At 39.2% G+C, this 23,897-nt stretch overlaps 1 protein-coding gene across 1 annotated transcript; it reads left to right on the plus strand.

The window, feature by feature from the left end:
* The first annotated feature begins 1,027 nt into the window (after positions 1–1,027).
* Positions 1,028–22,925, plus strand: HELLS (helicase, lymphoid specific). Its single transcript, XM_066323974.1, has 21 exons — positions 1,028–1,209; positions 4,778–4,900; positions 6,242–6,301; positions 6,791–6,827; positions 6,920–6,984; positions 7,458–7,499; positions 8,260–8,484; positions 9,902–10,084; positions 10,342–10,485; positions 11,057–11,253; positions 11,920–12,016; positions 12,944–13,105; positions 13,617–13,759; positions 14,916–15,054; positions 16,470–16,553; positions 16,641–16,760; positions 17,102–17,218; positions 18,078–18,237; positions 20,404–20,500; positions 20,699–20,775; positions 22,391–22,925. The coding sequence occupies exons 1-21, from the start codon at positions 1,105–1,107 to the stop codon at positions 22,486–22,488; spliced, it is 2,475 nt and encodes an 824-aa protein (XP_066180071.1). The 5' UTR covers positions 1,028–1,104; the 3' UTR covers positions 22,489–22,925.
* The last annotated feature ends 972 nt before the right edge of the window (positions 22,926–23,897 follow it).

A 23,897-nucleotide genomic window follows, 5' to 3' on the forward strand; every position in this document is an offset into this window, starting at 1 on the left:
TTGAAAAAGGTGCATTTGATTGCCACCAGGCCTATAAAATAACTTTATTTGGATTAATAACATTACTCCCTGCTAACATTCCCTCAAATGGATGCAGAACCATCTCCAGTTAACTTCTGAACTATGCCTCGGAGAAGAGAATTACTTTTGCATAAGCCACATTATCCAGAATCGGCCTGTCAGGCTTTGGGAATGAGAAGAATGCCATCCACCTCAGTTATTACTAGATTTGTTTGCCTTTCTTTTCTTCTTTATTCCTCCCCCTTTCCAGGTCTCCTGGCGCAGGCTGCCATGTGCGTGGAGCAAGTTTAAAATAGTAATTCGTTTGACAAATAGACGTAATTACCAGCACAGCATCTGAAGCGATAAGCCCTGTTATTTTGACAGCCTGTGTTATTTACGTGGAGCCGAAATGTTTGTGCTCTGAACAGTGGAAATATTTCTTTAACGTAGTGCCTCTTTTGGGAAAGAGGGTTTCCCGTCGGCTGGGGTGCGTGCGCTCCCGTCCGGATTTCCAGCGTTCCGCTGCCCTCTCGTGGCACAAGCAGCAGTGTCCAGGGAAGCCCGCAGGCCCGCTGGAGCCCACGAGCCCGTGCCCTGTCCTGCTCTCCCCGTGCCCATGCAGCGACGGGCACCGGGGCACGGGAGCGGGAGAGCCGCAGAATCCGTCAGGAGGAGTCCTCTGGGATCACCGAGTCCAACTTGTGACCGAATACCACCCTGCCAGCTACACCACGGCACCAAGTGCCACATCCAGCCTTTCCATAAACATCTGCAGGGAGAGTTACACCACCAGCTCCCTTGGCAGCCCATTCCAAAGGGAACAGCGGGCCCGCCGCCATGCCCCGCCCGTGCCCGGAGCCTGCCAGGAGCCAAGATGGCCTGGCGCGGGCCGGGGGCGGGCCGAGTGGTCTCGCGAGAACGGCGCCACCTCTCGCGCGGCTTGTGCAGCGCGCGGTTTTTGTTCTCGCGAGGCGGCGGTGAGGCGGCGCGCGCGGGAGCGGGGCCGCGGCAGGGCAATGCCCGCCCGCAACTCGGGCAGTGGCGGGACCGTGAGTAACCGTGAGTAACCGTGCGCTCCTTACAGAACCGCTGGGAGCCGACATGGGGGAGCAGGCAGAGGCGGCGGTGATCACGCCGGCCATGCTGAAGGAAGAGGAGCAGCTGGAGGCGGCGGGGCTGGAGCAGGAGCGGCAGATGCTGGAGAAGGTGAGGGGCGGCTCGGGGGCGGCCCGGCGGCAGGGGTCCCCGCCGGCCGCGGGCTTTGTCAGGGTACCTGGGGGCCGGGGCCCTGCAGCTCCTTGGGTTTCAAAACAAACAAACGCCAGGGGTTGATAAAGGCCGTGCTGTGGTGTATAAGCGGCTTTTGATCATCCTCCGGGGGCCCTCATTTTTCTTTTTGTTTTTGGAGGTTAGCGGTGAACTCTTGCACTTAGGGAGAAGCCTGCTGCATTTTATACGCATTGAAATTTGCAGAGAGAAGATTACGTCTTTGCTTTTGTCTTTCTGAGCCTAAAAATGTGAGGTATAATGCCTAAAAAGTGAGCTGATTTCAAAAAAGGATAGAAAGTTCGCATTTTTTGGAATTTCTGTCTGAAACATCAAAGACAAAAATTTCCTGCTTTTGTTTCTCGAGGTGTACATAACACATCTTTCCCTCGTCCTTGATGAGAGAAACCTAATCAGCCAAATGGCCTGTTCTGCAGATGCTGTCCAGAAATAAGGCTGGTTATGTGTTTGTTTCTGTAGCAGGTCTAGTTTATGCAGAAGTGATGGAGTAGTCTAGCTGAGGACGCCCAGCTAACAAGGATCGGGTTGATGCCGGTCACTGCGCTCCTGCTCTTTCCTGCACACAGTTGTGTGGGAGCTGCCTGTGACCTGGCACTGCTGCCAGAAGTGTGATCAAACTGAGAGGCGATGTTTGCTTTGGTGCTTTGGAGATTTCCTGTGTTACCGGAAATAAAACTGCTTCGGGGAAATGGTGCCTCCCCACCGCAAGTGATGTAATCATTGCTGTGCTTCATTTCCCTCTTGCTGAGAATGTTTTCAAACGGTGATGTTAAACACTGGTTGATGCTAACCAGTCTGTTTTGGAGTGAGAAAAGGAGAGCGTGGTACTTCTAGACCTGTGCTGATCCCTTATATAGTATTCTGATGACATGCCAATTTGTATTGAGTTTCAGACATAAGGAAATACAAGTTTGAAAGAACTGTTCTCTTAAATACTTTTTGGAGTATTGTATTTTAAGAAACCATTAGAATTGTTTGGGTTGGAAGGCACCTTAAATATCTTTTTCAAGGAACTAACACTACTACTCAGTATTACAGAGAAATGAGGTGAGGGGTTTTTTTTTTCCCTATCTTAAGAATTGACACATTATTCTAAGGCCCTGAAAAATACCAGTCTCTAAGGCCTGGAACTAATTCTTATTACTCTTTTTCCTTTCTCTAAGACGAGTTAGGATTTATAAAGATATGTTTTGATGAGGCATTATTTTGTGGTACTCTAGTTAAAAAGGAATATCAATTCTCCCAGAAGTCTCATAATATTCTTTGTTGTAAACAGTAAGTGATGATGTAGCCTGTCAGAACTTCAAGTATTCCTTGATTGGACTAGGAACTAAAAATTTGGACGTAATACTTCTGGAAGGTAAGGAGGAAACCCATGTAGAGCAAATTTTCTCATTGCACAGGAACTGTTGAGAAAAAGACTTAAAATTATAATTTCTTTCACAACTACCACTTCTGTAACAATTCTGTGATGTGGATTGTTTTGTATTCTCCATTTCTTGAGAATCCACAGGACTTGCCTCTAGCAAGGATATAGCTCCGTTGTCCTCTGTGCTTTATCACCTTTTCCCTGTGCAATCGGGGGCCAGTCAGACCAAGGGGATTTACTCCTGTCCTTACCACAGGCTCACCTGGGGGGCAGCTTCTGTGTTTCTTACCTTTGTCACTTTGGCAAATCCTCTGCCAGGTGGTTTGTACAGCAGTTCAGCAAGGGAGTTGCCAGTTCTTTTTGGGGATTAATGGTGAAATACCACTGTGCAATTATGTGTGAATGTAGAGTGGTGACAGAGTCGCAAGTTTTTGACCTTTTCAGTCAAAAAGGGGAAAAAAAACCTGTCATAAGGCTTGAGTCAAAAGGCATAAATACATGTCCTTAAGAGTTGAGTGCTGTTTATCTTTGAGTTTGCTTTTTTCCGCTTGAAATTTTTGAATTTGGTCGAGAAACCAGTCTTTCAGTTTGACCAAATAAGAATGCTGTTTTCACTCCAATAAAAAGTGAGCGATAGCAATTTGCTGAAAAAGTAGATTAGTTCTAATTACATTCTCTCTTGGCATTGCCATCGAGAGTTGATCTTTCTGAGCTCAGGTACTTGTCATGTGAAAGTAAAAACCTGGACTGGGGAGAGCAGAAGCAAAGAAAATCAAGATAATGCAATCTCCTCCCCTAGAGAAATTGTGGGGATAGATCTCTCTCTTAAAAGAACAAGGTGATTGCTACCTGATTGGAGTTACTTGGAGAAAATCAAGTTCTGATTTCTGGGTGGATAGACATTCTTTCAGTGTCACACAGTTTGTCCCATGATTCAGGAAATATCCCATTTCCGTGCCTATTGGTGTATTTAGTTTCAGAAGAGTCCCTTGTTTTTCTGCCACTTAGCGTGCCCTTCCCCCTGTGTTTGAAGGCAATGACATAGATAAGCATCTTGTAAAGCTCTGCCTCTTGTCTCTCTGGGTTTCTCTTGGAGATGCTAATTTCAAACTTTTCAGTCTACAACTACTGTAGACAGGTCGGGGGGTTGGGTTGGTCGTTCTCTTTTTCCAGGTAACAAGCAATAAGACAAAAGGAAATGTGCTCAAATTGTGCCGGGGAAGTTTAGATGGGACATTGTTGGAAAAATTTCTTCACTGAAGGGGTGCTCAAACATTGATACACTCTGCCTGGGGAAGGGTGGAAGCAGCATTCAAAAAGGCAGATGTCGCGCTTCTGAGGCATCCTTGGTTCATTAGTAACTTGACAGTGCTGGTTAATGCTTGGACTTGATCTTGGGTCTTTTCCAAACTAAATGATTCTGTCACTTGTTGGGTACCTCGGTTTTGCAGGCAATGTTAGATGAGTGCAGAAGGATGAATGTTTTTTACTTTTTGGGGGTGTCTTGATCAAAGTTTTAAAGAGAAATTTACACACTTCTAAATGCACGGCCCTGATTAATTCGGCAGCAGCTACTTTGAAAAGCATGTGTGGATTTTGTAAGCAAAGTGAGCAGAAGTTACTGTTTTCATACTGGGAATTGACTTGAGCTCTGTAAAACTGTGATAGTTTTGTAGCTGTCTGTATATTTTGTTCTTCATGAGAAACTAATTTGATGTAAATGTACATGAAAGGATATAATATTAGGAAAGCTGTGCTGAAATTTGCCAAGTAGGGTTTTTTCCCTCACAAATTTTGCAGACTGCAAATTAACTGAGATTTCATTTTGCTCTAAGTCTCTGAATTGGAGTTGAGGCATCTTTGAGCCCTTGAGTGCCATATGCTGCTATGCTGGGGGTGTGTATGGTGCATATGCAAGTGAATGTGGCCCTCAGTTATTTTGATCTTACAGCACTTCATAGCCACGGGTGAGTCCAAATCATAGATGAATGATGGCTGGAAAGAAACAGGATCTGTGTGTGAGACACTTGAGAGTTGATGGTTTTAACAGGAGGAACAATTCTTCAGTATAATCACAATCATATCTGTAAATGCTTGACATCTCTTTTTGTTGGCCAGGCTCGAACTTCTTGGGACAGGGAATCAAGTGAAATGCGCTATAAGAGGCTTCAACATTTGCTTGAAAAAAGCAACATCTATTCCAAATTCTTGCTAACCAAAATGGAACAGCAGCAGCTAGAGGTAGGTGTGTTCTTGTCTGCAGCAGGTATTCTTCAGGTGCTGTCTGTTTGGAGGTTTTTTTTCCATCCAGCTGTTTGAGGTAGAAATGTTTTTAAGATTGCATTAGTAACACTAAAATCTACTGAAACCTAGTGCACAGGAATGACATGATGCTTTTCATAGTGTTCAGAATTTGTTCTGTAAATTAAAAGATGAATCAGACATGGAAGAATATGAATTTTAATTTAAGATTGCACAATGTAAAGGTGGCACTGATGTGCCTTTACAGTTCTTTTGGCCTGAGTGCAAAGAAAGCAGAGTAAGTATTTCAAATTAGAACTGAAGTCTAAGGGAGCTAGAAAACATGGAGGGAAGATAGAAGGTGCAAAGAACTGACAGTTAGGAAGTTTAGTAGCCTGTTTGTGTTTTTAACTGAAAGCTGAGGATGAGATGTACCCTCTGTCTGCTAACTTAGGCCTCCCTCAAAAAAATCAGTAAATTACAGTGGTCTGAGGCCATGCTGTTCCCAAACAAGAGCTTCCATGAAACAGTGTTAGGTGTCCTCTCTTTTTTAATCCATGGGCTGCTTAGTTCATGTCTAGCTTTGTCTTGATTTTTTTAACTGTACCTTTATGGGCAAACTTGCAAGGTTTTATGCTTGAGAGAGAGGGAAAAGCAGGAAAAGATTAAGAAAAACAGCCTTTTCTGAAAAGGAGCCACTTGATAGACTGCAGGAATCTCCTCTCCAAAATACTTCTCTAGTTGAGTTGTCAGCTCAAATTCATCGTTGGTGTATTAATAGAAATAATAGAAAGCATGTTTCAGTACTAAATCTTGCACCATCTGATAAATACCGAGGTCTTTTACTCGTTCTTCAGGATCCTTTTGCTTCCAGCAAGTAAAAAAAGACAGAATAAAAATGTTAAGTTCTTTAAGACATGAAAGCACTTCTTTGTTAAAGGCATTCTAGGCTACTAACATGGCTGTCAGTTCTGCAATGAATGTGTAGTGTATAGAAGTTGGATAAATGGAAGATTTATTGAGGTAGATGTAATAATCTTCATGAATTTGCAATTTGGAATATTTTTGTTCAAATCTTTCTAAATTACTGTATTTAAGTGTTAGAAGTATTTACTAACAGGCAATTTAGAGCAGTGGCATTTTCTTGTCCAAATTTTGCTTTATTGTTTTAAACTACATCAGAACAAACTTAGTGGGGTTGCAAAAACAAAGTCTATAGAGTACATGGTACATGCTAATACTCTGTATTAGCAGTGTAATCTTTCACTTCTGTAGTGAATAGTACCCTTGTGGGTGTAATGGAAAGATAAGAATTGCATGTGTGGTTTTTATTTTGTTTAGGAACAGAGGAGGAAAGAGAAGTTAGAAAAAAAGAGAGAGATGATGTCAAAATCTGCCAAGGTAAGATTAAGTAGTTACCTTATGCAACTTCCTAAATAAAAGTCTGAGAAATTACAATGTTTGTTTCGATCAAGGTAAGTAAAATAAGTAAGTTTGATTGTCCAGTATTTGACTTGGAGGATCTAGCTAATATAGAATATTTATTTTAACTGTAGTAAGACTGTTAGAAAGTGCTTAAAAATTGTATACCTTGACAGTAATTTTTAGGGGATGTTTTTGACTAGTTATTATTAAAGAAAATGGTTTCAGTTTGTTTCAAGGAGTTTTTTTATTTTAGTAGTGCTTGCTTTGTTCAGCCAAAATAGTGAATAAGTGACAAGAAAAAATAAGCTGGATTTTTATTGCTGTGTTTTTGAAAACTTTAATATTAGAAATGTTTCAAGAAGCTTTCAAAGGTAATGGTGGGAGTCTGATTACGTCTCTTTTTCTGTGTCCACGATAGTTAGAGATATATAAGATGATGAACCTCTTCCTGTGGTTATTTTCTAGGGTCAAAACCCAGCTGATGGCAAAGAGGAGAAATCAGGTAATGTATTAGGCTTTGCCTTTTTTCAGTACTGGTGGGTTTGATTTCCTTAATGTTTGATGCATTGTATAAACTCAGATATTATCTTATAGGTGTAAAAAAGAAGAGAGGAAGAGAAGATGGGACGTACAACATATCAGAAATTATGTCTAAGGAGGTATGTCTTCACTGTAAATAGGTTGTCTGGATTTTTGTAGCACAACTTTGAATGGGTGAGCCGATTTCTGTGACATCTATATTTTAGAGCACTCCATTCTCATACATGGCTACCAGATAGTATCAGCCATCAGTAATCTCCTGTGAGCAAAGATCTGTGTAACACTCAATGTTGTCACAGCTATAGAGGTTGGATGCTCTTCTGTTTTTTCCAGTTTTTAGGGAGGCAAGCTGTGAAGAGTCTACATTGCCAATTGAACTTTCAGCTACCCTTTGTAATTGAAATGTATTACCTGGTGTATGGTCTTGTTTTAGAGTCACTTGTGTGATTAATGATGTTGTATGGAAAGCTTTTAAAAGTATATAGAAATTAAAAGATGAATGAATAGATTACATGAAATAGAAATTACAGTAGCCTTTAGGGTTGAAAAACACATAAGCATGGTTGGTTTTTTTTTTTCTGTTTGTTTCCAGGAAATATTATCGGTGGCAAAAAAAAGTAAAGGGGAAAATCAGGTAGGTTGACACATATTGTTCCAGTTTAAGAGTACTAAGCCCAAAGGGAGGGAGGGCTTTTTATATACTTTGTGGTGTATCTCTAAACTTTGCCTGTAAATAAACATCTTTGCTCGTTATTGAAGCTCTGAATTGAAGTTTAGAAAGGTGGTATAAGTGAATGCACTTAAATACTTATTTCAGAAATCCAAGGTGAAAAGTTTTACTTTTTTAAAAAACTGAGCTTGAAGGTATTTATACTTTAGAGATTGCTAATAGCTTCAGAAATAAAGGAAACAGGAATTCACTAAAAAATATTTGTGTTGGTGTTTAAGACCTTGAGACAGTAGTTTTTAAACAGTCAAGTGAGGAGATAACAGGTCAGGTCTCCTTTTTGCTTCTGTAGTTCAAGAGCTGCATGCACTGTATGAATCGCTTCCTAACACAGAACAGCTTACAGGAAGGAAAGCCCTTCTGCTTACAGAAGGGAAATAGCTGCATTGAATGCCAGCCTCTGTGAGGAAGGTTTGAAGTCTGTTTACTTTTATGGGAAGAACATTATAAGCCAAATAGCTTCAGTAGGTGTCACTGCCCTTGAATTCTAAAAGAAAAAAGAATCTATAAAGTCTGCTCTTAAGTGGACAGTTACCTCAAAGAAAGTCTTTGTGTCAGAGACTAAATTACTTCACCACACATTAAGGCTGGTGTAAATTGGGAAGAAGTATAGCAGACTTTGATGTGCATTCCACTTGTCACATGTTCCTTGACCTTCCTTCTACAGGATGAAAGCTCTTCTGACAACCTGCATCCAGAAGACCTGCAGAAAAATGGAGACTCGAATAGTGTCATTAAGGACAGATTGTGTCAAGCTGTACGACACAGTGCCAAGCAATTTCTTGATCCAGTGCGAAAATTTAATGGACAACCAGTGCCTTTTCAGCAGCCAAAGATCTTTACTGGTGGTGTAATGAGGTGGTACCAAGTGGAAGGCATGGAGTGGCTAAGGGTATGGATGCCATTTAATTCGATCAGAATTGCTGCTGAGGGGAAGAGATATTAGAAGTCTGTGATCATAGTTGGTATAGGGGAGGTGGAAAGGAGAGTGTTATTTATAATCTTTCATGGTGTTATGAAAAAATTGTCAAACAGTAAACAAAATGTTTCAGTGTGGGAAGGATATTGGTGTTACTAAGCCTTTCTTTAGACCTTCTGGCTGGTGTTCTCCATCTTCCCTTTTTCCATCCATCTTCTTGTTCAACTCAACCTCTCCTTACAAAAAGTTTGTGAAAGCACAAGGGCTGTACATCCTACTGAGGGACAGTCATATTTTTCTCTCTCAAAGGCTTCAATACATAGCCCAAAGGTATTCAAAGACTTGTTATCTTTGCAGGCTTGATACAGACGAGTTTTCATTTTTTTTGTATGTTAGAGTCTTAACTAGTAATATTAACACTGTGTTAAAAAAAAATGTTGCCTTGAAATAAAAAACTAGGAACTTGCCATCAAAATTACTCCCATACATTTTTAACTTCTACCTGCTTCAGCATGCAAGCCAAATTAAAAGGTTGCTAAGAGTCAAAACTAATTTTAATTTTGCTACTGATCTAATATTCCTCTTGATATTTTTCTTTCTGCTTTTCCTCCCCACAAGCATACACAGTCTGTTTCAACAGGTTTAGACTCATCTCTCAAGTGAGTGCCACTAAACTTGCTCACTCACTTCTGTTACTGGAAAGTGCCTAGTGAAGACAGGCCTCTTCTGGAGGGAAAACCAGCTTCCTTAGTTGGGCCCTCGGTTATTATAACTTTTTTGAGTATCTTTATTGAATGGTAGAGAGTGGCCAAAGAGCACTTCTGTGTGTTTCTGTTCTTTTGAGAGAGGTTGCTCTGTTATTTGTCAGTGTATGTAGTGTCTGCACAAAGAACTTTGGCTGGAGCAGGTGGCTGTGTTGGCCAGGAAGTGCACCTTTTTCTTGTGGAGGTAGCTACAGGAGCTCCATGCCTACAGAAGCTTCTTGAGTAGAATACCACTGAAATGTCAGCTCAGTCATTTGGTCTTTTGGAGGGCAGAGCCAAGTGAATTTTTGGAGCTGGGATGAGTAAAACCCTGGGTAATGCAAGTTGTACGTGCAGTTAAAGTGCCTTCTAATGCAACACTAAGTTAGAAACTTTCCTTTGATAACTATTCTGGTTTTTTGTGCCCTGGTCAGGTACTTGGTTGGCTAGGAATGTATACATCTACATGAGAATATCCAGCATTTACAAGATGCTTGTATTTATTTTTATAATAGAATTATCTTCTTCTGTTACATAAAATGGGCCTCGTAGATAATTTCCACTGATGTTACATTCCTAAAGATCTTTGTTTTTCCAAGTGTGTGTTGATTACTTTGCATTTACCTTTTCTTATTTTTTTTCTCCAGATGCTTTGGGAAAATGGTATTAATGGCATTTTAGCTGATGAAATGGGGCTGGGGAAGACAATCCAGTGTATTGCAACAATAGCACTGATGGTGGAGCGAGGGGTCCCTGGTCCATTCTTAGTATGTGGTCCTTTGTCTACTCTTCCAAATTGGATGTCTGAATTCAAGAGATTTACTCCAGAGGTAAAATGAATGAAGACTTTTCTTCTTTCTTAGGTTTAAAAACACAAATTGTTTAATTTATATTCTAATTGTTTGCCTTGAAACTTTTTCTGTCTACAAGATCATTTTGATTGTAGTTGTTTATGTGGTTACTACAAACTGTGCCGTGTATTGCTGTGTATTTACAGTCTTCTTGTAAGAGATCTCACTGTTTCTACTCTCTTCCCATTAGCTTAAAGTGGGCATCATAGTCCTGACTTACAACCTCTTTTTTACAGATTCCACTGATGCTCTATCATGGAGCTCAGCAGGAGCGTCGTAAGCTGGTTCGTAAAATTCACGTAAGACAAGGATCACTGCAAATCTATCCTGTGGTCATCACTTCCTTTGAAATAGCAATGCGAGACAGAAATGCCCTGCAGGTACCTAAGCTCTCTTAGCCCTAGGACTGTGTTGTGCCTCAGTACTTAGAGCAGTGCTTTTGAGCACAGCAAAAAAAAAACAACAAGCTGCCTGTAGAATAAGTTTCATATTGTAGCATGTATATTGGCATTCACTTCTGTTTTGTTGGTAGTAGTAGCTCTGCAATTTAATTCTTAAGTTCTTCAAATAGAACATGATTCTAAAAGCAGATTGCTACAGCATACCTGCTCTTTTTGTTACCTTCCTGTAGGTGGTGGTTAGGGATGTTTAGAGTAAAAATTATACTTGGTGTATAAATGTTGTGGTTAGCATCACAGTGGTTGTTTCAGAAAGATGAGCTTGTAGTAGTTTTGTTTTAACCATCTAAAGTTAGATGGCAGTCGCCATGAAGCAGACGTGTGGCATTAATTGTTTGAACTCAGCTCTATTAGTGTGGCAAAGTGCAAAATAGTAAATAGGACCTTTGTAACTGGCAGTATCAAAGAGTCTTATTAGTGCTCTTTAATTAATCTGCCACCTGTTTTGATGGAATAAAGCCAAAGTTTACTGAAATACTCTTTATTTTCATAGAGCTGCTACTGGAAATACTTGATAGTAGATGAAGGTCACAGGATTAAAAATATGAACTGCCGCCTTATCAGAGAATTGAAACGATTTAACACAGACAATAAACTCCTGTTGACTGGTACTCCCCTGCAAAACAACTTGGCAGAGCTTTGGTCATTGCTTAACTTCCTGTTGCCAGATGTGTTTGATGATTTGAAAAGGTAGGTTGCAATCTGATGGGGAAAACTGTTTATGTTTGTTCTGTTTGAGTAATATTAGGAGTCATTAATAATTAAACTTATCAGCATGTGAAGAGCTGTTTCATGGCATGGCTGTAATTCACTATGATTATTTGGTGGCAAAGGCTTTGACGTGTGTCTTGCCTCACACTTAGTTATTTTGGAAATGAAGGAATTAATTGTCATTTCCCTGGATAGTGGAAGCTGAGTTGTGAGCATTTGCAGTGAGAGATGTTTGTTTTATCATAAATGCCTGGTGCTGCTTTGAGATTCTCAAAGGTGCTGGATGAAGCTGTGTGAGCCTGGCAGACCCAGGACCCACAGATCCTTTTCTGCAGCAGTAGGAGGTCAGGTGGGAGAGCATTGCCAAAACAGTGTTTAGACTAATTTTTGGAAAAAGCTATAACCTAGATGGACTAGAATAGATGATAATGAATATTCCAACTAGTACAAGTATTTTTACAAATCACATAAAACCTCAGGTTTCTGAATTGACAGGTATATTTCAGAAATTCCTCTGGTACCAATTCTCTTCATAATGGATGTGAGTGTTTCAATTTTTTAAAATCACAGGATAAGAGAAGAGTAGATACTAAAATAATGATAGCTATGAAGTAAGCTATTTTTTCCCTTGCTTTGTTTTTATAGCTTTGAATCCTGGTTTGATATTACCAGCATTACAGAAACTGCTGAAGACATTATTGCTAAAGAAAGGGAGCAAAACATCTTGCATATGCTGCATCAGGTTTTCATTTATCCTTCATTTTGTATTTTTTATGATACAGTTGTAACATTTGACCATTCACGTCATGAAGCGTGTCAAAGTCTTGTTTGTGATGCTGAATTCTGGTCTAAGGTTTTTATTGTGGCATTTCTGGACTTAGACTTGTGGGGTGTTTTTTCAATCTTTACAACACTTACAAATGCTAAAGGAACAATATATCTCTTTGATAGCCACTCATTTTTATTCTTGGAACTGAATTAAGTTTAGTCAAACTTATTTGCAGTTACAGACTTCCATTCAACAAGAGATTTAATCAGTGTATTTATTTTGTTAAAACAACTTTGAGGGAACTTAGTAACTTTTAGGTATTGAGCAGAATACCTTTTGACAAACTAGTTATATAATATAGCTGTCTTCAAATTTACACTTAAAGCTCTTTTTTAAGAGAGTGAGTGGAAGTAAATGCTTACAGACCTATAATTTATTTTTCCATTATAAGCTGATGGTGAGGGACCTAAACTGTATCTTCTATGTATAATTGTTGTTGACAATTTATTTATTTTGGTTAAAAGTTTTAGGAGTTTTCAGAAAACCTTGATTTAAGAAATATAACAAACCAAACAAGCAGTTTTGTAATAAGATTACTTTCAGTTGCTGGAATTTGTAAGAAAGGGGTGCAGAATTAACAACTACTAAGCACTTCAGAATTTTTAAAATGTCAATGGGTGTGTTGTTTCAACACATTAGTACCAGCATGAACATGAAAGTGTTGAGTAGGCATACATGTTAAAAAACTAAATATATGTGGACATTAACTCTCTTACTTTAAACTGGCAAAATAGTATTACATTAGTAGGCCTGCTTCTGTGGTGTTGTCTTGTTTTCTTTTTTCTTAAACTAGTTGTGTTGACAGCTTTGAGTAATTGTAGCCTCTGCTCACCATTTCAGATTCTGACCCCATTCTTACTGAGAAGGCTGAAATCGGATGTTGCTCTGGAGGTTCCCCCTAAACGAGAAGTTGTGGTGTATGCCCCTCTGACAAAGAAGCAGGAAACGTTCTATACTGCCATTGTCAATCGCACCATTAGGAAACTGCTTGGAAATAACGAGGTACCTACGGATAGGGATGTTAGAAATGTGCTTGCTTTTAATAGTTGGTATGCCAAACCATATTGCTACTACTTCATTACCGTTGTAACTAAACCTGCTTTTATCCTTAAATTTTTAGTCTGATGTATTTGTTTCCAAATTCAGTGGCAGTTATTGTGATAGGCCTGTGGCACAGAACTAAAACAATGTAAGTGTAAATATGGTCTTGATTACTTGTAGCTTGGGAGGGAAAGAGCACTATTTTTATTGAGTTGACAGTTTCAGCTTGGAATCGATAAGATATGAATGTAGCTTTTCTAAATCAAACAGAAGCTTTCAAAATCAACATTTGCAGACCTTTACAATTTAGGTGCATATTCTACATAGCCAAAATTTAGGCTTCTGAGTCTGAATGAGTGTTGCCTGATGGACATCACTGAGGCCTCTTTTCAGTTTTGAGAATTCTTGGATCAACACAGGCTTTGATCTGGAAGCTGGCTGCTGCTGATGGCAGTGTTCTCATTTCCCGCAGGAAGAAGTCGTTGAGTTGAGCTCTACAGGCCGACCAAAACGCCGTAGTCGGAAAGTGGTTGATTATTGTGAAGAGCATAATGGTTCACCTGATGATTTGGAAAAATTAATCAGCAAAATGCAACAGGAAGTAGAACAAGAGAGGTGCGTGCCTGTCTTGAAAGACTTTTTTCCCTGTCTGTCTCCCTCTTAATTTGCTTCCAGAGCTTTGCTTACTGAAAGTGATCTGGAAGAATGGCATTTAGTTACTCACTATCCTTGTAGCTTTATGGTTTATTTGATTTTACTTGGTATTCACTGGGCCATGATAGCAATGGTTGTACCATCAGTCACTGGCTTGTTAGAGTTAGACTTAACTTCAGGACTCAGTTGTGGTTTAACCCCAGGCAGCAGCCAAGCACCACACAGCTTCTTGCACACAGCTTCTTGCTCACAGCTCCATCAGTGGGGCTGGGGAGAGAATCAGAAGGGTAAAAGCTGGAGAATCTGGTTTGAGATAAAGCCAGTTTAATAGGGAAGGCAAAAGCTGCACATGAAAGCAAAGCAAAACAAGGAATTGATTCTCTGCTTCCCATGGGCAGGCAGGTATTCAGCCATCCACAGGAGAGAAGGACCCCATTATGCATAACAGCTGCTTAGAAAGACAAACACTGTCACTCCAAATTTCCTCCACTTCTTTCTGTTGGTGGCTCTAAATTGGCTGAAAGTTCCTTGGGCATAAGGAAAATCTTCAGGCTGAAAAGGGTTTATTTTGCTAAATTTTTATTCTAGCCTGGTGTAGCCTGTAAGAAGAGACAACTAAATCTATGTTTGTGTTAGAATTATGGTATGCATGGACCCCTTAAGCTGGACATGTAGAAGTACTTTCATGTAGAAGAGCTAAATAGCTGTATTCGGTGTCATTCCTGCAATGTGGCCAAATTGGGATAGGCAGAGAGCTGATTCTGGCACATCTTAGGTATTGTTCCCCAGGAAATCTGACCATGTGGTCTGGTGAGGGCTTGCTTCTGTTCCCTTTTTTCCTGGGTGACTTGCACAAGTCAAATTCTGCTTCTAATTACTGCTGACTACCCTTTTACATTTTACGTCAATAATGGCAAACAGTTCTGCCTTTATTGCCAAGTGTGGCATTCTAAGAAGTTTTGTCTGGTAATATGCTTTACAAACTATAAGGGATTTGGAGGACATATCACAGCATGTGACTCCATTGCTTGATTTTGTTGTAGGGCTTTTTTTCTCACTAATATTTGTAGCATAATAACAGGACACTTTCAGTACTAATAAGATGTATCTTTTCAAGGCCAGTGGTAGAAGTGAGCATTCCCATGGATTCCGAGGTGAACCTTAAACTGCAGAATGTTATGATGTTATTGAGGAAGTGTTGTAATCACCCCTACCTTATTGAGTATCCTTTGGATCCTGCAACACAACAGTTCAAGGTACACATTTTAAAAGCATTAGAGAAAATTTATTCCAGGCATTAAAAAGCAATAGACTGGGAGCTGATGGCAGTAAAGAATGACCTTTTCAATGTATTTTGGCATATGCATCCTGCTGAATTCCAGCAGTATACTGAATCATTATTTGAAACTTCCTGCAGCAGCAGTTGCAAGGATCTGTTCAGCTGCTGTGCCCATTCAGCCTTTGCACAGTGGTGCTGCGGTGTTCTTCATTGTGACAGTGCTCTTCCCCTTGTGGAGAGTCATTCATTCAAAGAGTTGCAGGCTTCCACTGACTCCAGGTGCTTTAGGGGCTGCCTCAAGATCTCGGCACCAGGGTTATTTTTCAAAACAAATGCTACCCTTGGTGAACTGTTCATAAAGTAAACGGTACATGCTGCAGGAGGTGCAGTGGTAACATTTAAGTGTGAGTTGTTGAAGAACTGAACCAAGTTAAAGAGTATTCTGCTCAGCAAATACACCATCTTTCCTCAAAAGCAAAAAAATCCACATTGTATCACAAAGACCAGCTGGTAGTTTAATCTACATAAAGCAGGTGAAAATAAGAGAGAGTATGAAATAATTTTGAATTTAAACAATCTTGAAGAACTGGAGGTTGCTTTCATATTCTAAATGTAGATTTGAAGGTATGTGTAGTCATGTTTCCTATTTGGTGAGTGATAACAGACCCTGCTGTACTCCAGAGTAAGCTGTTGAAGTGTATCAATGTAAAGTCAGTGCATAAAAAGCAGATTTTCCAGTCAGGGAAGTGAGGGAAAATTAGTGTGTAGAAAATGGAGACTGTTTGACAGCTGACACCACCCACAGGAGTTAGTACTAGCTCAGGACAATGTATTCATAATTAGCAGTTACAGGTGGCTGCTGTATGTTTCAGACCATAGAAGTTTCTATATCCCTGCCCTTAGCCCATGGCACAAATTAGATCTAAGCTCTCTTGAAGAAATGTATAAGGCAGCAGTGTGAAAATTTGCTATGAACATTTGCCACTTGGCTGATGGATAATAACTTGTTCAGGGGTGCCTCCCTGTGTCCAGTAGGTGGGAGCCTTGTGCCTTAATTACAGGCTGGGAAAGGAAAAGCAGCGCTATCCCATGAGGAAAAATTAACAACATGAGGGTTTCTCCTTCTAGAAATGGGGCAAAAAGTAATTAGTTTTAAAAAATTATCATTTGGGCATATGAAATGTGGGCTTCAATTTAGTTTTGTTATGCTTTAAGTGATTCAGTGTTGTTTGCTAAAATTAACATTACTTCTAGTATTACGGCTTTTAGTTAAGAAAATGGTGCACATTTGTTTCAATGAGATTTCAGACAGCTTTTGTTGATGCTTCTGAGTTGGGGAAGCCATTGGTCTCCTTCTCTCGTAATATATGATCCCCTCTTCCCTGTTCCAAGGTTGATGAAGATCTAGTAAAAAATTCAGGCAAGTTTCTACTCTTGGACCGAATGCTTCCAGAACTTAAAAAGAGAGGACATAAGGTAAACCTGAAGATTATTGGAGGGATGAGATACAGTCATCTCCTTATGAACAAAAAATGTTATTAAGGAATCTTTCTGGTTTTGTAGGTCTTGTTGTTCTCACAAATGACTATGATGCTTGACATTTTGATGGATTACTGTTACCTGAGAGAGTTCAAATTCAGTCGATTGGATGGCTCTATGTCCTACTCAGAGAGAGAAAAAAATGTAAGTACATGGACATGCCATCTGAACACACTAGCAAATTCTGCTTTTGCTGTGACGCTGGGATATGATTTTACACAGCACTTTGCCTTTAATAGGCAAAACACCTCTATGCTGAAAACTGTCTTCTGCCTTAATACTTGCAGCTCAGAAATAATGAAGCAGTAAAGTGTGCTGCTAACCATTACTTTGAGGTATGCCTAAAATGCAGTACTTCTTAAAACTTCTGACAACTTCTGTTGTATTTTCTGTGTTCATCTTTTTAAACAAGTCTCTCAAAATAAAACATTAGCCATGTTATGTTTGGTCCATCTACATTTTTTAATAGATGAAATCTCTTCCAGATGCATCAATTTAATACTGACCCTGACATCTTCCTGTTCTTAGTGAGTACAAGAGCTGGAGGCCTGGGCATTAACTTAACCACGGCAGACACAGTTATCATATATGACAGTGACTGGGTATGTTGACAGACTGTAAACCTAAAAATATGTGTCAAAAAATGCTTTCTCTTGCTGTTTTTGATAATAATTTACCAAGTCGTTATGATATAGATAATTTCTATCACTTTAATGAGGTGTTATATGAAGGTAATAGTAGCATGTGCAAACATTTTTTCTGTGAAATAGTACAGCTTCATTTGAAAAGTCTTGGGTTACTGAATACAACGTTAGAGTTGGTTTCTGAGTTTGCCCCCGAGTTACCAAAAGCAGAAGGTTTATTTTATGTTGTCAGTAGGTTTCCTTCTTTTTATTGCTTAAATTTGAGTGTAGCTGCCATGTTAATACCAGCTCTGTGAATTTCCTCTGTGACTTACCACATGTTTTAGCTAGCTATGCTTCTGCTGCTCCTGTAAGTCTGGAGACTGGGAAGAAGAGAGGTATGGAAGGAAACGACTGAGGACCTCTGCATCTTCACTTTATTTTAGTGGACAATGCTGCTGTTTTCCGCTTTAGAAATAGCTGAAACTTTAAAAATACTTTTTCTTACCGTCCAACAAAGAAACCCAACACAAACCTACAACTAAAATTGTCCTCTAAATCTGTCATATTAACCATGTCTATCTGTAGGAAACTGCAGCACATGGTACAGAAGCAGTCCAGGCTGATTGGGTTTCTCTGCCTGTGCAGCTATGCTAGCAGAGCTTGCCATGGGTAAGCTTAAGAGTCAAGAGAGGTAGAATTCTATTACACCATGTCTCTTCTGCTTCTGCACTGACTCTGAGCTCTCAATCAAAACTACTGCATATGTGATATGCCCTTTAAAAAAAAGATAATGACATAACTAAATTGTTACTGATTTATTTCTTTATCTGCTCAGAACCCCCAGTCAGACTTGCAAGCCCAAGACAGGTGTCACAGAATTGGTCAGACAAAGCCAGTAGTTGTTTATCGTCTTGTGACAGCAAATACTGTTGACCAGAAGATTGTGGAGAGAGCCGCTGCCAAGAGGAAGCTGGAGAAGCTGATTATCCATAAAAGTTAGTATTTTTCTCTTAGGACTTCATGTCAACATATGTTGCTTCTTTAAATCTCAAGCTGACAAATTTCACTATCCTGTTTGCCTCTGTCGGTTGTGTTATAACCACAGAAGTCCAGTCCTGTTTGAAGAACTGGCCAGTGATAAATAGAACAATAGCCCTTGGTTTATGTACAGAACAATTGGTAATTCTTGTGATGTTCTTGTTTATGGGGCTTGTCAAACTCAAAAAGTCTTTAAAATGTGATTGCTTTGAAGTGTCCCTTTTGGGGGATGAGTTTTTCTTGTACAGACCCATAGAAATCCTGCTTTGCTTCTGTAGTTTATTCTGTTTGTGACAATCAAGACTGTAGCTCTTTAAATTTAAATTTAGCAATTTCTAAACATTAAGCTCACTTGAAGAATTGCAATTCTTTTCACTTTGCTTCTAAACAATAACTAGTTTTATATTAAACTTCCAGAGGGGTTAAAAACTTCTCATCATTCTTGTGTTCTCATATTGAGGGGGAAAAAAGCCTTTTCATGAGGGCATAAAGGGGCAAAAAGGTCACACCTCTGCCTACTGCACAGTCAGGCCTAACGATCCTAGTACTATTAGCCTTTTTCTTTGTAATCTTTTTGCACTGCTGTCTTGGTTTGACTGCCAGGGCTGCCTCTTTTATAAGCATGTTATTGACTGGTACACTTTCTTGCTTTAGTTTTGTTTTTTAAATGATTTGATAATGGTCCAAACTGAAGTTAAAACCCAAGCAGCAAGATAAGCACAGAATGGGCTTTAATAAACAACTGCCATGTACTAAGGCAGCACTGGAGAGAGGGACTGCTTGTACTGGAAGGAAGCTAGGTGTCAATGCCTGCAGTTTTGCAGTAACTTCAGTATTTACCTTGGCATCTGTTGGTGTATCACATGTAAATCTTGCAGCTTAGGTAGGGATGTCATTTCAGAAACCATTGGATTCATTGGGTAAATGTAAAGCTGATGTTATGGATCCTGTTACTGTGAATATCTAAAAAGTGTTGGAACTTTGGAGAAGTAAATGAGGAAGGAGTATCACAAAACTAACCATGTGGGGTATATACAGTACAAATATTGAAGCGTAAGAACTGGAATTTGTTACAAAACAGTGGGGTTTTTTTTCTGGCTTTCCATCTTGTGCTTCTGTTACATTGAAGAAAGTTGCTTAGGAAGCTCTGTTTTTCTTGTATCACTATTATGGCAACTTGAGACTTGCACAGCACTAATTTAATATCACGTGGTTTGTGACACTCTGAAAGCTAAAAGGTGAGACAGCATCACTAATGCATGAAAGGACCTGAAGCATGTGTGTCACTGCTGTAGATGTTAATGAGGGAGAGAATCCTGTAGCTCAGACCACTCTGGAACTTGAATCTGATTTGCACTTCACAGGTAAACTCAGTTCTTGAAGGGAGATGGGAAAGGAGGTAGGAAGGATTTCTGAGACCAAGATACAGGAAGGAAGATCAGTGTGATGAAAGGAATCAGTGAAGGCACATTAATAAAATGAGTACATATATTGATAAAAACTGAAGAAACTTGGCACAGAACTGCAAGTCTTGTCAGTCTCCTTGAAATGTGTAAGACGAAGCTTGACTTGATCCATGCTCAGCTTTGGTTAGGTAATAATCTTGTGTAATTTTTTTACAGTTGGACTGACATCTAGATTTGCTGTAAATAGGTGCTAGCATAGTCTGAAAAAAGCAGCCTGTATCAGGAGTATTATTTTGTTATTTGTCCTCTCTGCAAACCACATCTTTCACATACTTCCTGTCTTGTGGTTAATACTACTTACTTTGTTTTAACCAGCTTACAATACAAAGGCAACAAACTTCAGCATCCACCATCTAACTTTATTTACAATGTTTTTTACCGTAAGTAGAACTAAAGGCTTTTCTGCTGTGTGTGTGCATGTGAGCACGTTGAATTGGTGTTTCAATCAGTTCTGCATACTACATATATATCTACATACATACACATTATAGATAGTGAAAGGCCCGCATGCAAACCTTCATACATCTGAGTTTGTGTCTATTATTGTAAGGTGTGTTTGTCTGAGGGTTAAAACAATGAAACCTAGCATTAGTTTTGATATTCAACAGTAATTTGTTCCAGTCTTTGTGTGTATCTTAAAATTTATTCTTTCTACAGATCAGTTTAAAGGTGGAAAATCTGGTCTAGCACAGTCAAAAAGCTTCCTGGACCCTCAGGAATTAATAGAATTACTGAAATCCAGAGACTATGAGAGGTATGCAGATTTCATATTTTCTTGGACCATGAGTTTGTAACTTAACTTGCAAGCAGCTGTCAAGAGCTCTCTTGTCTTATGAAGTGGATCTTCATAGAGGAAAGAATGTGCCAGGGATTCTGCTACATGGGAGAACTGACTTCTGTGCAATACTAACATGCTTTTATCTGTATTGAGAGATTATTCCTTGTTTAACAGGGAGGTTAAAGGATCTAAAGAAAAAGTAATCAGTGATAATGATCTGGAGTTACTTCTGGATAGAAGTGATCTTATTGGTAAGTCTGAGTTTTTATGTTTTCTTTATTCTGTCCAACAGTAAATTCATACTTTGTAAGAGCCTTTGTATGTAGAAAGCTGCCATAGCTTCTTTTCCCTACAGCTGTGTTGTCCATTTGGCAAAGGACCCTTTGGTCCCTTTGTTGACATTTTCAATATGGTTTGCTGTAGAAGAAATAACACAACTTAGACAAAAGTATTAAAGTATTGCAGAAAACCACATTCAGGCATGCTGTACCCTGAGCATATTGTGAATGACTAGCAAAGATTAGGAGGTGTTCTGCAAAGCAGCTTTCAAGGAGAGTTGCTGTAATTGATCAAAACAGAAATTATTCTCCAGCAAACTTAAAAACATGCTTTGATACTGTCATAATTCAAAATACATTTATCGAACATTGTCTAACATTTTGGGGGGGGAAAAGTCAAGTCTAACATTTGGAGGAAAGAAATCAAGCTTTTCAGAGTTCCTGTGGCTTGTCAGTGGGCCAGCTATTTAGCAAAAAAACCCAACCAAACCACAACTCTTTTTTGAAGTTGTCTGCAAATTCTGGTGCTTGATCAGGCCAAGATACCATTGAAAAAAGCCCTTAACTTTCCTTAGAGGAAAAATTCTTGTCCAGTTCATAGATCTAGAATGCTTTTATATGATTAGTAGATTTAGTATGCCTTGTTTCCCTCAGCATCTTTAGCAGAACAGAACTCCAAGCATAGATACAGGAACAAGACCCCCAGTCATTACAGAAATTAGAAGTAAAAAATTTCGCCTTAAATAAGTGTGTAGTTTGTGTAAAATGAATTTGTCTTAGGAAACTTCTGCTACATTTTAGATTATTTTGGAAAAAAAAATGTAAGGCATTGTTCTGTAAAACTGCTTATTCCAGTTAATTGACTGATAATATAGAAAATTATTCTTGATGAATGGATAAGGTTATATCTTTGCAAGTTCAGACTGTGAAACAACTGGATTTCTCTTTCCAGGTTGAAGAAGGTGCTGTTTATCTTGTGTTATTAGTGTGCAACATATTTATTGTGGTTGATTTTTTCTTCTTTGCTATGCTAATTAGAATTAATATAATGAAGTTGTCAAAAAATGTTAATACAAAGATACTACTCTGGCGTCATAGATTGAATATTTGCTATAGCTAACTGCAGTTAGTGCCTTAGAAAGTGAAATGCCAGCTCCCACCCTGGTAAGCCATAATTACTAAATTTATATAAATATAGTACTTTGTCATGAGCGTAATACTCACTGGAAAGGCAACGAAGTGATTGCAATTGCCAGGAAAACAACTTTTCAGGTCTTTACATTTTTGGAAAGAGTATTGCTTACCAGGGCTGTAACTTTGTGTTTCTGCGCGAAATTTCACTAAAAATGTTTTCTGGGTATTTTTTCAGGAAAGTGAGACTAGTTCAGACAGCTTGTAGAACTGCCCTTCTGTGCACATTTAGCCAGAGATGTTGGATTTTCTTCCTAAAAGCATACAGCTGAAAAATATTTTCAAACACAAACTTCTAGTAGCCAATTGGTTAGCAAAATGGTTTTGTCAACTTGTTTTCCAAATCTGTTTTCTGCTACGCCTGGTCTTGTTGACCTTTGATTTGTTTTAATCACAGATCAAATGAAGACCTCTGAAAAAACAAAAAAGGAAAGAATGGGTGTCTTCAAAGTCCTAGAAGAGTCATCAGAGTCCAATGCAGAATGTGTGTTTTAATACACAAATGTGACCTCTAAGTAGTCTTTCAGATCTTGCAGAGATGTCACTTACGATTATTGTTCCCTGATGCTGACTTTCCTTAAGGCCTTGTTCAAAACCCTTGTGTTCTTCCAGTGAATTTTAACATGTTCTAGAGTATAATGCAGGTGATAGTTGTAGCTTTAGTAGGCTTTCAAAAAGAAGTAAGAAAATGAGCATGTTTCACATTTGCAGCTAGTTCTTGTGCTCAGTGGTATAAGCTGGCAAATTTGTTAAAAAATCTTCCTGTGGAAGTCCTGAACCCCTGTTTTTTGGTTGTTTTTTAAATATGGTGTCAAATATAGTTTTATTTGAAAGGGAGAGAACGTGCGCCTTTGTTAAAGCCATTTGTGTAGCTTCTGTTTTTAACTTCTGCAAATTATTTTGGTTAAATAAATATCTGGTTTGTTCTAAAAGTCTGGGGATTTTGGCTTCTTAAACAAGTGAAGCTGATCTTGTGTCCATTAATTCACACTCTCCTACTCATTTAGCACATTAGCCAATGTCATACATTTAAAGAAAAACAACCTAATCCCACACAACAGCCGAAGAACACTGACACACGCAAACTGGAAAAAAAAAAAAAAGCAATGAGCCCAAAATAGTCTAAATCTTTCTGGTGCAGACATTATTTTAGTATTGACTGCTGGTCAGCTTGGGTTTGTGAAAATGTCTTTTAGGTGTCATTTAAAAGCTGCAGTCATGGAATTGCAGCTGAAGCTGTCACAGTTGCAGTTGTGCTCATTAGCATGGCATAGATAACACAAAGAAAATTCTTCTACCAACTCAGACTTCAAAAACCAGTTTTCATTCACTTTATGATCATTATTACTCTATTGACCTGATAGAGGGAAATCTTACAGAAGCAAGAAATGTTTATCCTTACCTCTAAGGGAACAGATAAATCTGTTAATGAGTAAGCTGGCTTTGACCTTTATCTGGTGAAAGCTTTCTGTTTTGTTTGTAATTGCTGAAGACAAAACTTTCTAATTTTTCTATTTAGTTACTTATTAGCCTGAGTAATACAAAGTCCAGCACATGCTGTCTCCACGTTACATTCACACTGCTAGTCTCCTTTGTGCATCCTTTAATTCGAGTGAAGATCTACAAGATCTAAGAATAAATTATTGTACTGGTTTTGGCTGAAGTAGAATTAGTTTTCTTCACCGTGGCTGGTAAGGGGCTGTGTTTTGGATTGGTGCTGAGCACAGGATTGATAATACAGAGATGTTTTGGTCACTGCTGAGCAGGCCTTACACAGAGCCAAGGCTTTTTTGCTTCTTGTACTGGCCAGTGAGGAGTCTGGGAGTACATGGGAGGCTGGGAGGAGACACTGCTGTGACAGATGATCTGAACTGGCCAAAGGAATATTCCAGACCAGAAAACAA

This window comes from Sylvia atricapilla, chromosome 8 (assembly GCF_009819655.1).
Source record: "Sylvia atricapilla isolate bSylAtr1 chromosome 8, bSylAtr1.pri, whole genome shotgun sequence".
Classification (NCBI taxonomy): domain Eukaryota; kingdom Metazoa; phylum Chordata; class Aves; order Passeriformes; family Sylviidae; genus Sylvia; species Sylvia atricapilla.

Coding starts and splice junctions, on each gene's coding strand:
- HELLS (XM_066323974.1), top strand. CDS start 1,105: ATGGGGGAGCAGGCAGAGGCGGCGGTGATCACGCCGGCCATGCTGAAG. Junction 7,500..8,259: donor AAAGTAAAGGGGAAAATCAG/GTAGGTTGACAC, acceptor TTCCTTCTACAG/GATGAAAGCTCTTCTGACAA. Junction 16,554..16,640: donor TTAAAAAGAGAGGACATAAG/GTAAACCTGAAG, acceptor CTGGTTTTGTAG/GTCTTGTTGTTCTCACAAAT.